Genomic DNA, 15,978 nt, shown 5'->3' with positions numbered 1-15,978 from the left:
TACCTGCTTATTATCGCTTTTATTACATTTTATGTTTTGGTAAATATTGTTGTCTCAAACAATGGCTTTTAATATATTTTTCTTTTTTTAAGTCCCATATATCGATTTAATTAATTCCATAAGTGTGTGAACAATTAAGAAAAATTATTTAATACCTAATTATAAATAATTATTTTTGTTTTTGCTGCTGGGCTTTTTTTGCATCTTTTTAAAATTATTATTCTAACACATGTGCTTGAGCATCATTTTTGGGGGGCCACAGCCAATCAGGTTCACTTCATGCTCGCAATTACAATATTTACGCCTATTTTGACTCTTCAGCCGGATGCAGTTGCTGATTCAGTTCATAAGTGGTGCTGGTGAAGGACACACTGAATAATTCCTAGTCTTGTCTCTTCCAAAATCAGTTTCTGTCTCGAGCGCCGCTGCCAAGAACCTGTGCAAGGTCCCTATTCTTTTTCTATTTGCATCAGATATGCCATTTAATCCAGCAATGAATTTACAGCGGTTACTTAACTCCCTTGCTGTGTTCTCAGTAAGCCACAGCTTACAGTAGCTTTCTGTAAACTTTGCCTTTCCTTATGACACAAACAGGGATGAAAGAATTGTGGAACACCATGAACTAAACATGCTTAACTTATGTCGCAATAAAAAAGTAAAGGTAGGAAATTTCACATGGTGAAAGAATGAGAAAAAAATGACTTTTCACACCAGTTTCTGATGCATATTTACTAAAGTGACTGTCAAAGAGGCAGGAGTTCCATACGTTCATATAAATAAAGAAACGTTAATACAAACGATTTGCATGAAAAAAGCCTGAAAAAAAATATATAATATAAATGAAAAAATAAAATAAAATATAAAGTAAAGTAAAATACATAAGAAAATTACAATTGCCAAACATACACAAATAGCACAAAAAAAGATTCAAGATTCAAGAGGTTTATTCGTCACATACATATACATACTTTCATACATATATGCAGTGAAATGTCAATGCAACGCAACCGGTGATTACACACAATAGAGGAGAATGTGCATAACGATAGTTTTGCAATATTGCAAAACAGTTGTCCTTTACTTCCTTCAAAAATAACCAGTTAAGTGTCGACAGGGTAAACAAGAACATCAGCCTCGTCCATAAACATCCACAATTAACAAGGTGGCGTCTGTGTGTGCAGCTCCTCCTCCACTTAGCAGGCCGCTGTCGGGCGGGCCTATGGCAGACAACTTAAGTGTTTTCCCAGACGTCAGACATGGGAGGGCTAAACCAAGCTCTGAGCTCACCGCCATTACCTGGAGCCCAGCACTGAGGATGCTTTGTTGCCCCCCCCCCACACACACACACACACACACACACCGATGCTTCTTGCTGAACTGCGTTTATGATTCATTAGCAATAAGGTGAACTTGGCCCTTCTGGACAAATGGCACTGATGCATTTTGAAACCATGATTTCCGATTATAGAGGGCTCAGTACTGATGCAAGAGTTTTTGAACCCCTGTCGAGGTCTCTATGCCGTGTGGACCAAATGGGGAAGAAAACTAAACTACAGGATTTGAAATCAAACCTCCAGAAGCAGATTCATGCATTAAAGTGGTTGAAAGAATGAAAAAATATTTCTTCTGTGTTATTCCTGCAACAGGATGCCTAATTATTTGACTATGTTTGTGTAAATTGTATTCTCTAAAATCGGCAATGAACAAACAATTCTAGGCTGGGTGTTCTCTCTCTCTCTCTTGGACAATCTTTTCCGGCTCGGGCTACCTCAGCAGACGATTTACTGAACATTTGACTTAATTCCTAGCCGTTTGAGGGACTTGCCCATTGCTGTATTCACATTTGATTGAACGCAAGGAGATAAACAGGGCAAAAACCATTTATTTTATGGCCTGTCATTACTGTGTAATGGGCACACAGAAGGTACATCAACATGTCTGAATCCTTTTCCTATTCATGACCCTGAAACATGGTCCGGGGGGCACTGGAGAATGGTAATGAACAATTCACAGAATGGAACCTCGTAAGTATCCCATTGTGCCTCTAACAGCTTTTTGTGGCTTATTGTACCTAGTGCTCTGCCAGGATCCAGTGCCATTATGATTATCTGTTCAAGGGTCTGCAGAATATAATTTCTCTATAAGTGACTTTTTCCACTTTTTTTAAATGACCGGAGGGAGACAAAAGAAAGACAAAAAAAACATTGTGCCATCATACATTGTTTGGATGGATTAGGCGTTTGGACATTTCCCCATGAGCCCCTAAAATACTTTTATTATGTCAACACCAACACAATCAACATTTTTTCGAATAGGAAAAACAATGACTCAATATCAATAAAATCTTGTTGTCTTGCTGGAAATGCAGAGTGTGCAGTACAAACTATAGGATCTGCTGCCAGAGCTCTTCTGTTTGAATGATATAAAGCAATCAATTCCTGTTAAAATAATAAAAAAAAAATATCTGAAAAAAGTAGGTCTATGGAATAAAGTAATCACACTGAGATGATGTAACACTTTTCAAAAATATATATTTTTTAACTTTCTTATAAACCAAGAAAGTGTACAGTGCATTTGGATCGGATACAGATTAAAAGTAAAGGAAATAGCTTACTCAAAAACTCTACAAAACAAAGCTTTGGTAATTGGTCGTTACATCATCCAGTGCCTTCCAACTGTTATAATGTGCAATAATGACAGAGCAGGGCAGACCAATATAATGAGTAATAAGAGAATATGAGTAATGTTGGGAGTGGGGATGGAGAAGAGGAAACCCAGCGTAAAAACCTAGAGAGCAGAATGGAGAAGAGTGGGCAGAAACGTTTGGGTGAATAAGAAAAAATGCGCACATGTATGCATCGGAGAGTCATTTGAAATATAAGCTTGGATGTGTGACTGGGCGGGACTAGTGGAGGGAGGTTCTCCCCACATTTGGGGGAAGCGGGCGGGACGTTGGGATGAATAGGGGCAGTGGTGGAAAAGGCCAGGTTTGTCGCGGTAGCCGTGCGCAATCCACACGGTTGACTCAAAATACCAGAGCGGAATTTTACCAACTGGACCCGGATCAAAAAATATGAAAATAACAGCATAAACATAACGTCAAAATGAAACGTAACCGAGACATGTCTCTGCGACTGACAATGCGTGTGCACGTAGATTCATTTGTCAATGTGGCATCAAACCAAGCCCGATGAAAAGCTCCCCTCCATGCCACACGAGACACGGGCAATCGACAATGAATTGGACAAACCTAATGTGTTGTGGGGGTGGTGTGGTTCAAGCAGCCACACCTGTTTCGGCTCTACGTAGGTTATTGGGCATGGGATGAGGGGGGGCTGCACGCCTGTTACTCGTCAGAGGAATCAACGAGCAACAGGTTAATCACTCCTTGCTTGTTCCATCTTACCGCTCTCTTCAATAAACTGTTGTGCTTGCAACATCTCCGCCTGCGTCTCTGCGTCGGAGGGCCCTGAAAAAAACGCCACTCCGGTGGCGCGTGGCAGGCGGAACTGCCGCACCGAACCAAAAAATGATTGAGAGAGCGACGACACGAGAAGCCTGCAGACACATAAACAGTCTGCTTCTGAGTGGGAAATTTGTCGGTGGACAAACAGCATGTGACGCGTGCGTCCAAGGAGGAAGTCCGCTTTCTCACCATCGCACATTGCTTCTCGCAAGCGTCATAAACCCAAAGGTTGCATCTCACCACCGCTAATCCCGAACTCCGTAATGGTGATTTAGCCTTCGCGGCGGCGGCTCCTCTCACCGACTGACCTTTGAGGCGTTATCTACTGTAAAGGCTGCGCGGAGTCCGACGTTTAATATTTGTTCGTTATGCTAATGGGGTTTGGCTTATGGCTCCGTAATAACCGGTCACCGCTGCCTGGTTCCGCTGCCCTGTTCTCACACTTCAGTGGGCCACGGCGGTCGACCCTTCGCTATTGATGCCAGGTTAATGGAAACGATGATGCTGAAATCTGGGAGAGCGCTGTTGATCCCAGCAGTGGATATAATGGTCAGGCAGGCAGGAGGGAGAGAGGGAGGAGAGGGTGAGGCGGCGGAAGATAAACAATTGTTCTAATTTGTTTTACTGTAACTTGCATTGTGCACACCGACGGTGTTAGTAGCTGGAGCTTCTCCATAATATAATGGATAGAGTGTGCGCCAAGCCGGGACCACCCATGCTACACGCCCGGAATTTAGTGTCTATGCTACGGATTAAAGTGTGCAGTAAATTACGTATACTGTATATAGATCCGAAGGCGTTAATGTACCGTACCACGGCCGTTATTGTTGAATTGATTGTCTGCCATAGGTTTTTATTGCTGTTGTGTTGTATGTGTGTATTCACTGCTTCGCCCCGGGTAAGGAGAGCTCCTCGGAGGTACTTTTGTAGTCAGTACAAGACAGAAACTCCATTGGATTTGTATTCAGAAGTAGTCATCACGTATGACCAAAACAAAAGTACATTAGAGCATAGCCTTCGCCGCGGGGATTTCGGTATTGATTGAACAGAAATGTATCCATTAGAAAGGCTGATAATGAGCCGCATGCTTCCGCAGGCTACATTTGGTGTGCAAGAAAACTGACCGACCAACGTCATAAGTGATTATCTTGAAACGTCATTACATTGGAATTACTAAATGCTATTAGATCTGCATGACTCCCACGTATCCTATCTTTGTTCTCATACTGAAATTTTTGAAATTACTATGAAGCCTGTGCTCAAATGGGGAATCTAGCGTCTCGTTCGTGGGTGAAAGAAATGGACAATCCAAAGACACCGAGAGATCGAACCTGGTTGCAGGAATCATTAAAAAAAAGGGCTGTATTTCCAGATTTTGGGCAAACCATGTACTGTTTAGGTGAAATGCAGAGCGGTGACCTGGCTTCCAATCCGGCCAACGGTCATTTGCTGTGTGTCCCTCCCCCTCTCTCTGTCTCTCTCTCTCTCTCTCTGTCTCTCTCTCTCTCTCTCTACACCAACATATCCAATCTCTCTTTACTGCTCTGTATAATAAAAGCAAAAAAAAACAACAACAAAAGAAGATGTGACATGGAGGAAAACACACACACACGCACGCACGCGCACGCACGCACACACACACACACACACACACACACACACACACACACACACACACCCACACACATTATAAAGATAAATATACCTTTGTACATTGACTTGGTTGATAATTTGATAATTTGCTCACAGGTGCAGAAACAAAGGGTTAGGTTTATGACTTGACATCTCCTTTTTGAAATTGAAACATACAAATTCTTCCTGGGTGGCCTACACTAGCACACTGGATGGCCTACAAGTCATTAACATTGACCTGCAACGATACTGCGGCAGTTTCTCCTGCCACCCGCCACCCAAGTGGAGTTTCATGGACACAGAAGACGTGGGTTGTATACACCAGTTTGTTGTAGAACGTGGGCCAGTTGGACTAAGCCCAGGAGCAGATAGACAAGCGTCATGACACGGCTCCTCTCCTGAGTGTGCGTGGGGATGCAGGTTTTACCTGTTGCTCCTTAGACCAACCAACGAGCAACAGGTATGCAGCCACTCTGATCCCGGATCCACCAATTACCAAGATCCAGGTCAGGTATGGCTGCTCAAACCATACCATCCCCACACCACAGTTACCTTTTGGTAAAATATCAAGTGAAAACAGCCATAATATTTAAAAATGGCTCTGCTGACCCCTGGCCTAGGGTGTGTAATTGGTGACTGAGATTAACCCAATAAGCACAGTTGGGTTGAAGGTGGAAGGGTGATATCCTGGTATTTTGGCTTCGGCCACGTCCCTTTTGACACGCAGCCCTCTGACTCCGACCCCCTATCCTTTTCCTCTCTCCTTCGTTTAGTTCCCTCTTTCCCTCTCTTCTGTTCGCCAGAGCTCCACTCTCTCCGTTCCAAGACCTGGCAGCCACAGTGCCGGGAAGGGGAAGGGCAGACATACTTTCTTTACATGCGGTCTACTGTGGGGCTGATGGGGAGCGCCTGCGGAGGAATGTGTGAAAGCGGAGACCCGTCAAAATGAATTCCACAATCTCACTTCCGATTACCTTTGATTTTAAGAGATGAGAAACAATAACTGGATGAGGGGAATGCTGTTCGTACGGTTCATCTGCTACATCTGAACCCAGTATGAAGGCTGTACATGTTAGAAGGCGTTGTATTTCCCGGCCACAAGTGCGACCGTGCCAAAGCGTCTGGAACGCGTTGGGATTATGAGGTTTTCAAACGACAAGAAAACCTGGTATTTTTTCCGTCTGTTTTCTTTACGAATAAATCTGAGGTGCAGTGTGACATGGGATGGTCAGAAGGCGCAGACACGCCATGAGCACCGTGGAAATTTATAATATCCAGGAAGTGTCATGAAAGCTTATTTATGTTCCCCTCGGGTGTACGACTCAGGGACGCTCAAATCGAAAAGACGCATCAAACGGACACTTGGGATGTTTCTGTCAAACCCCTGTCTGCTTTAATGGGACCCGGGCCGTGCCACTTATCCGGTGGATTCCTCTGTAACGAGGGACAATTTTCGGCTTCTAATCTCGGACCACAGAGAGCTTCTCCCCTCCCTGACTATCCAAAATCATATCAATGCCTGAGTGGCGCAATATGACCAACATCATATGTACATTATATGGTCACAGCGGTTAGAAAATTGTTTTTGACTGCATGGCGGTAACTTAGAGGGTGCTCATCCATAATGCACTGGTTCCAGAACCATCTGGGGTGGTACAAACCAGTCCATCGGTCACAGACACTACGTTTGCTTCCGCTTTTTTGTTCCTATCTTTAAGCATCTGTGGGTATGAATCCAAATAATCGCATTACGCTACATTACATTTGGATGAAGTAAATACCATGTAAAGAGGAGCACCAATGTTTTACAATGTTACTTTTGCATGTATTATTGCTGTTGAATTGTAATTACATTACCCTGTCCCCTCCATGATTATGTCAAAAGAAGCACAATGTCTCCTGGTTATAGTGATCTTAGCCGGTTTTCTTAGGAGTAAAAACTGCAACTGGACGCTGCGGGGGTCTAAAATCAGTCAAGGTTTTGCAGCGGACAAACACATTTTCAACCATCTCCGGTTAGCGTTTTCGTCCAGCACCATTTCAATGGCTTCTTGCTCCCGTGCCAACACGTCTTAAAGCTGTCGAAGTTAAGTATTGCATTTATGAAGGCATGCAATATGTTTCTAAAATGAATATTTGACTAAAGACATCACAAACAGCACACACATTTAAGAATGAACAACATCTGCGGGGAGAGAAGGCTCGATCTCAGCTGCAGTCCAACACCTTGTCAGGGTGAGTGAATTTGAAAGTAAACAGTATTTTTTTTTTTTGTCTGACAGTAAGAGCTGTAAGCGATTGCTCCACCGGGGTTCTTAGCTGCAACAGCACAGCACCATAGCCCCGTTTCCCTATCTGTGTGAACACCAAGAGAAACACACACACACACACACACACACACACACACACACACACACACACACACACACACACACACACACACACACACACACACACACACACACACACACACACACACACACACATCCCCTCTTCCCAGTCCACTTCCCATTCATGACCAGTGAGAGCTCCACAGTACATGGGGACACGGCGTTGATCCTAGAAGGGCCAGACTGTCTGTCATTGACAATGGAGGATGTTTTCTCGCTCGGAGGGCTGGTTTTATGACAGACCCTCGCTGTCCTCAGCACCGCAGTCCCGCTGATTGCGGAGAACGAGAGATGAGAGGCAGGCTCGGGGGAAGAGGAATTTCAGCTCTGTGCCGAGATACTCCCGACTGGTGATGACGGGGGCCTAAGATGCTCAGGAAAAAAGCACACAGCCTGGCTGCAACACAAGACTTCAGCACAGTTTACGAGGCTATGATCCAACCTTGGACGACATCCTGTGAACTGCAGTTGCATGTAGAGGAAACACGACAACAGTTGGACAAAAAGCTTTTTCGAATTAATTTGTCTTATTTTGAGTTTTACATTGGCCTCCTGCAAAAAAAATCCAAAACAACAAGAATATTATTTGCTGTCACAGCTGCAACTGTCCAGATTATCAAGCCAAAATGAGTTGGTGGAGGTGAGAGCACAGCTGGTTTGCTTTGAAAATCCTGTTCACTTTCAGGTCGTGCACCAGTCGAAACTGTTGAGAAGAAAAGTGCACAAGCACAAAGGGAAAAAAAAAATCATCTTTTGAAGTAGAATTTTCAGGGGACATCTCTCTCTCTCTCTCTCTCTCTCTATTTATAGATGTATGAATACACAGTATACATTTAGACAGACAGATAGATAGATAGATAGATAGATAGATAGATAGATAGATAGATAGATAGATAGATAGATAGATAGATAGATAGATAGATAGATAGATAGATAGATAGATAGATAGATAGATAGATAGATAGATAGATAGATACAGAAAGTTGAAAGATATATACTATATATATATGTGTGTGTGTGTGTGTATGTATGTATGTACATATATATATAATACACACACACACACGCACGCACGCACGCACGCACGCACGCACACAAACAAACACACAGTATAGTTCCTTTTTGTCCTGACTCTTGTCTGAACTTGAGTGTTTCCAGTGCAGCTGCCTGGTGAGAGACGCCCTGCAGTAGCGATATAAAGCTGGAGCTGCGGTGCGAGTGGTGGAGTCAGTGTGTGGTTGTGCAACAGTGCAACGCTGTCTGGAGGCTGTAGTTTGTCATGGCAGGCAACCTGTGAATCCACAAGTTTAGGACTTTATGCAGAGCAGTTGTTGTCGTTGTTGTTTTCTTTCAAGGAAGAAATCTGAAGATGATCGTCGTTCAATTGGAATTCTATCATTTTTTTTTTTTTAATTTGCTCACAACATGAGCATTGTGAAACCTAACCAAACCTGCTGACCTCAATGGATTAATTCCCTAAAATGCGGAAAAGGTAGGATCAACACCTGGAATGTATTATGCTATGTAAAATGCGTTGTGACGTATCCTCTTTAAAAAGTTAATTTAAAAGGACAATTGACATATGCACTATCATCTTCATAGTATATATATACACACAGTGTAATCATTTTAATTATTATTATTTTTTTTTTCCGTAGTTTTGTATTGTAAGGGCAACAAATGTATTGGGTATTAATCTTTCACAGATATTGGACATTTTTGAGTTAGGCTATTTAACTTTTCTGACTGAAATGGTTGACCCTATCCAGCATCTATGTAGAAATGTAAATACTTTTCAAAGTAAAACAATCTTACCAAGAAATGAAAATGAATTTACATCTTGCTGGGTGAAGGGAAAACACGAGGAAGCGCTGTTGCGCATCTATTCAATATCATAAAAACACCAAACGCTTAATTACCCTGTCTTTTATTCATTAATAAATTGTACTTATTTTATTATAAGTACTGCTTTGAAAATACATTTTTCTTTGCTTATCATTATTCATCATTCATCATTATTATTATCATCATTATTATTATTGTTATTATTATTATTATGATTATTATTATTATTATTATTAGTAGTAGTAGTAGTAGTAGTAGTAGTAGTATTACAAATCACTTTCCAGATGTATTTTGAAGATAACGCAACTAGGAATCACGGTTCTGTTAAAATAACACTTTACAAAGAATGCAGGCCTAATCATAATTTTCAACAGACATTGCCATAACTTGTTCTGAATTCCCATGTTGTAAAATATGAGGTCCTTTCCATAAGACCTCCAGGGCAGTGTTCTCAAACTCAAATGACCTGGGGGCCACAGTGTCTTTTACATTACATTAAGCAGACGCTTTTATCCAAAGCGACTTACAATTATTCAAACACCGACGGACGCAGCCATCAGGAGCAAAGTGTCTTGCTCAAGGACACTACAGCATGCTAGCAGAAGGAGCCTGGGATCGAACCAGCAACCTTTAGATTACTAGACAACCAGCTCTACCTCCTGAGCTCTACCTCCTTATTTTTGTTTTGTTTTGTTTTTCCCTCCGCACGTTTGTGAATTTCCCCATAATTCTGTTAGGAATAGCTCTCTTATGATCAATTTAATTCGGTTTTATGTTTTGGAAAAAATTGAGTACATTTGTGTGGATTAATTAAGTATTGTGATTTGAAAAAATTATGTGCAGGCCAGATTTGTCAATACAAAATCACCATTTAGCTGGCCACATTCTATTGTCTCGCGGGCTGGATGTGTCCCCCGGGCCTGTAGTTTTGCATTTTTGCGCCGTCTAAACGTCTCTGCGTGCACATTTTTGTGAAACTTAATGAGTAGCCCTAAATTGTGTTGATAAAATAATGAAACCTTCCAACTAATGTAAGCCTTTCTCCTTATAGTCACATTTCACCCAGAGAAGCCACCTGATGCATGGAGCCTTGCAGTGATGCTGGCAATGCAGCACTACAACACCTCAGGCATAGTGGCTGCTATGCCCCTATCTAACCACACCTTTAAGGACAAGGCCCAGGTAGAGTCCTTGGCCCGCCGACATAATGGCACCACCCGGCCGCCCAGTGACCCCACAGCTGCGGGCCTTTCCATGACGCTGGGTATCCTTTCCAATATTGTGGCACTCATCATTCTGGCCAAGGCGTACAAACGTTTCCGTCGGCGCTCCAAGGCAACCTTCCTCCTCTTTGCCAGCTCCCTAGTAGCTACAGACCTTACTGGACATGTCATCGCTGGAACCCTGGTTTTGAGGTTGTACTCCGCGGGCACCAGGCCCGCAGATGAGTATCTGGCACCCGACACTGCAGGAGATCCTGATGCCCCTTGCCTTTTGCTTGGGGGTAGCATGGTGTTTTTTGGCCTTTGTCCACTTTTCCTGGGCTGTGCCATGGCAGCAGAACGCTGCCTAGGAGTCACCAAACCCCTGCTCCATGCACAGTTAGTAACGACAGCACGGACCAAGATGGCACTTGCCCTAATCTGGTTGCTGGCTGCATGCGTGGCCCTTCTGCCTTTCTTCAGTCTTGGTGCCTACACCTACCAATACCCTTGGACCTGGTGCTTCATTAGGGTACTGGGGGACACGAAGGGGACAGACGTTGCCTTTGTGATGCTGTTCTCTGGACTGGGTCTGACCTCCCTGGCTGTGGCCCTAGTGTGCAACACCATCAGCGGGGTCACCTTGGTGAGAGCCAGGCTTCGAAAGAGGATCTGCTCTCAACGCTGCACAGCCAAGTCCCACGACATAGAAATGGTCGCTCAGCTGCTGGGCATCATGGTGACGTCCTGCATCTGCTGGAGCCCCCTGCTGGTATGTTTTTAGAAATTTATCTAATTATTATATATTATATGAATATATGATACGTCATTTTTTATATTTAAAATGCAAAAATCTTCGGGATTCTAGGTTCAGGATTTTATATATTAGGGAAGGGGTGGCGCAAAATTAAGAATATACACATTTGGGGGTAGTAATAGTTAAGTGGGTATCCAATAAGACTATGTTACAATAGATATAAATATAATGCAATAGATATAAGACTGGTAGGTTAGTATAATGGGCATACTCTACCTATATCCTTCACCACTGCTTTGATATAAGCTACAACTATAAACTGATGTACAGTATGTAGCTGAAGTAGACAAACCTCCGGACAGAATGCAGTAAAAATAAATTTCTATCTATATGAGATAATACTCACTGATAATAATCATTATATATCAATTATCATAGTTTTTCATATATTATGAAGCCCTAATATCCATGGAACCTTTTAAAAACCTTCATCAGCCATGTATTTAATGTAAAAATTGCGTGTTCTTCACATGTATTTTTTTAATACAGTCATACAGGTAGAGAATTATTGTGCCTGTTGTTTGTAAGCAGCAGCCTGCTTTATAAAGACACAGATTAAAATTATTCGCACCAAACTAAAAGCCTTCCTCCATGGTTGGACCCAGGATGTGATTACAATATACGATGTTCAAAGAGACCTCAACTTGCTGACAAAGGATGATGTCCTCCGAGTTTTTTACTGCCAGACAAGAAATCAAACTCTCAGTCTTATGGCCACAGGCAAATAATCTCTTGAATTTGAACTTGAACAAGTATATTTGTCTGAGGCAACATCGGACAAGCAAGATTCGTTTACTTCATTGTGCCAGTTGAAATGTTTAACCGGAGCAATCAGTCACCTCGAAAGTAGACCCTTCATGGCAGCAGCCAGCAGGCTTGAATCGAGATCACTGGTTTTCATCACGGCAAACTGTTGAAGGTTTAGCAGATTGTGGAAGGGTCGTAAAGGGTGTAAATCAGCATCGTACAAAGCAGAACTTTGAGGCCCTTTGTATATAAAATCCTGAGTGTTTTGAGTGAGGTCTGTGTAACAATTTACAGCCCTTTAAAGATGAGTCACTGCACGGTGCAGAAGTGGCTGTGCGGGTGTAGCCAAGGATAATAACACAATGAACTCTTGTGAGGTTATTTATTTAGCTTGATTCCGGTGTTTGGGTGGACTGGTTCAGAAATAATCTTTCCCTCAAACAGCTCGGCTTATATGAGTTTTAAAGACATGAATTTTTACCATAATAAGCTACATCATGCTGAAAAACCACTCAAACTATTGAAACCCATAAATACATTATTATCAGTCACAAGTGAAAATTACCACTGCAACATTTTATGAACATTAAAATACAGTTAGAATTACAATAATATTTTTACCCAACGATTACTGGATTGTATCAGAGCAGCATACTGTCAATTGAACTGCCCAAAGCAGCACTATCCCAGTTTTGGTCATTTTGGTGAAGTTAAATATTTAATTGATTTGTGTTTAATTGTTCACCGATACAACAGGAAACTAGACTCGCCATATTTATTCCCAGAATTTTTCCAATGTGACTCCAGAAAACTTTGACTTGCTTTTAATATTTATGAGTGAGGACTAATGGTTTATGACTTCAATTCAATACTTTGAATATTTTGTTTAATATATTTAAATGATAATAATAGCAATCTAATAATAATAATAAAACCATAATAATACAAGTATGATGATGTATTTGTCACTTTGAGGAAGGGATTATTATTATTGTTATCGGCCCATTACATAATACACATTATCAAAAGATTCCCTGGTGTTCCTCGTGCCTCGTCATTGTTGTGATCATTTATTTATTCAGTTCATTCGGAAAAACAAAATCCAGCTTTTTTGTTGCCAATTTTATTTAAAAAACCTGGGGAGAAAGCAAAAGACATTGCATCCGTGACACCTGAGTCTCTGTACACATTTATTTCAATATCTTTGTTATACTGGTGCAGTCATTTCAATGCTGTATGGAAACACCACATGGGTAGACCACTAATACAGTTAGCGCATGAAATATACAACAAAACAAATCGAAGGAAACCTCATCAACCATGCACCCAATCAATGAAATAATTCGGTTGGTTAGGGTTAATACTCTTATCAGCGCCCCTGACCACGGCACTGGCAAAAGAGCTGGAGCTGGTCCCCGGGCGCTGCACTGCGGCTGCCCACTGCTCCAAGGTATAGGATGGCTCAAATGCAGAAGACAAATTCTGTTGTATCCTACTTGTACAATGTCAATGAAGAGATATTCAGGATGTGTATGGAAATTACAAGATAAACAAAGCTGAAACGGTTCCTCCCTCTCCGTCTGGTCTTAGATTTTCGGTCTGATGTCGGTGATGGGGTCCTACGGCGGTTCTCTGGGCCGAGGCGAGGACACCTATCGGAAGCTGATGATGGCGGGGGTGAGGCTGGCCTCCTGGAACCAGATCCTGGACCCCTGGGTCTACATCCTGCTGCGGCGCGCCATCCTGCGGAGGATCTACCACATCACCAAGCGGAGAGCCAGCTTCAAGAGGAGCACCTTCCGCTCCTTGCGCTGGGAAATCAGCTCGTTCACCATCTCGGAGAAGAGTACGGTGAACAAGAAATGAGGGACCAGGGATTAAAAAGGTGTATGCAGAGGAAGACACGTGGGGCCTCATCACAGAAAAAAAAAGTTTCAAAGATGGGAAAAATCGTATTTTACTATTGCAGAAGCGGATTTTTAACTCTAGGCTGTGTCCTGTCCTATCTTGACTTAACATCATTCCGAATCCTAAAATGTACACTATATTGTCCCGTTCTTCATGTAGACCTAGTAGCCATGTAGTCTGATTTTATTTTTTACTTAGGGCTGGATTTTGTATTGTCCTAAAACACAATTCTAATTTTAGGATTGGATTGTGTCCTAAATAAAGTGAGGAAAAAAAAGATTCTGTAATACCAGAAATCACCAGAAAGATAATCTTTCAAACTTGTCTCGGAAATGTCTGTGTTATTTGTATTTTGTGTTTGGGCATAAAAGTCAAGGGAACATTCAATCTTTTTGGAGCGGAAAGCACTGACAAATGCCTTTGTTGCTTTTTTTTTTATGTCTCTTAGATAGCAGGCTTGGACGCACTACGGTATCTGTGAATGGAAAGTGTTGAAAATGGGAATCCCTGTTGTTACTGTAAGCTACGGATTTGGATTAGGAAATAATGGTACAATATAACACACATTAAAAGAATAAATGTTTCCACTGAATGTAGGAGCAGACTTTGAATAAGTGCCAAGTGTATACCCATACCCATAAGGTCTTTAAGCAAACATCTCATCTTTAAGATGAAAGGTGCTACCCGCAGTGCATATTGAAGGGGACCGATTATGAAATCTCACTTTTTCAGTGCTTGTGCACATACATTTGGCTCTCTGATGGGCCTACTAACACACAACCTAAGAAATAAGACAACCCAGTCAGTTTTTTTCTGAGCTTTCGCCAGAAAACATGTCATGGAACAAGCCGTTCAGATTTGCAGGCCTGATCTACGTCATTTAGGGCCTCAGTAGAATCAGAACCGCCATCCGTCTGAGGAACTACCCCCACAGCTGGAGAATAACAAGCGCATACAGACCAGCACAAATCTTTTAAAAAAGGAGGAATTAATACCATCTGTCTGTGAAGAAACTACAGACAATGGAAATGTAAGAAAAATAAGTAAGTAAAAAATAAATCTGCTGTGTGTTTCTTTCTAAAGCAAAAGAAAGTATGAGGCAGATAGACTACAGGCTGCGGTGCGCAGATCTGCTGTGCATTTCTTCAAATAAATCCAATAAACAACGCGTCAGTTACAGGAGTGTAATAGAGGCATGTTAGAATGGCTAGAATGCATAATCTGAGTGGTGTTTTCAGCAAAAGAAAACTTCAAAGACATGTTTTGGGGACCTCAGAGTAGTTCCCCTATTGTGCTTATTAAGTCCCTTATTAAGTTCCTATTTTTCTCTGTCTAAGAAGTGTCAGTGATTTGTGTAAATACTGTCGCGACAAAACAAAGTAGTGGCCTTGCTTTTGCCTCAGCTTGAAGATGTGAAGGATGTTTATTGGATTTTGTGATTGTACCTTGTGTCTTTAAGAGTATTTATTTTACCCGGTTGTTTGGGTACTGCAAAGAAGCTATATGTTGGCTATTGAATGTAATTCTGCTGAATAAAAGGAAGGTATAATTTACCATTAATGCTCCCCAGTGTGATACCTTTTGAGTTTCAATGTTTTTACAGAGACAAAAAAACATTATGCCTAACCATTTGCAGCAGATATTTGATTCCCACATTGACTGAAATGGTAAAGTATTGTCGTGGAACACTTAACAAATCAAAAGAAAGATTAGGTAAACCAAGGAATTCACTTCACAAAAACCTTTATTAAAACTTCATACAAGCAGTATGAAGGCTGAGCAGTTCTGCAGAACAGCTCTCTTCGACCTTGTCACACACATTTATACCTTTGCACACACCTATTCTTGGCGCTTTCCTTTCAGGAGCCACCTCTAACGAATCCTGTTTCTGTATTGCTCCACCACTATTTTCAAACCACTATTGCTGTCTGCATGTTCTTCATGGCTGGCCAGCTGTCTCCTCAGCTTTCT

The 15,978-nt window shown here is 41.9% G+C and overlaps 1 protein-coding gene across 1 annotated transcript; it reads left to right on the top strand.

Annotated features, from left to right (window-relative positions):
* Positions 1 to 8,766: 8,766 nt before the first annotated feature.
* Positions 8,767 to 15,560, top strand: LOC307236729 (prostaglandin E2 receptor EP1 subtype-like). The gene is made up of 3 exons (XM_080009232.1): positions 8,767 to 8,980; positions 10,385 to 11,307; positions 13,690 to 15,560. The coding sequence occupies exons 2-3, from the start codon at positions 10,432 to 10,434 to the stop codon at positions 13,963 to 13,965; spliced, it is 1,152 nt and encodes a 383-aa protein (XP_079865358.1). The 5' UTR covers positions 8,767 to 8,980; positions 10,385 to 10,431; the 3' UTR covers positions 13,966 to 15,560.
* Positions 15,561 to 15,978: the final 418 nt, after the last annotated feature.

The sequence above is a fragment of the Zeus faber genome, assembly GCF_960531495.2.
Source record: "Zeus faber genome assembly, chromosome: 11".
Lineage (NCBI taxonomy): Eukaryota > Metazoa > Chordata > Actinopteri > Zeiformes > Zeidae > Zeus > Zeus faber.
This window is presented reverse-complemented; position numbering and strand designations above follow the sequence as displayed.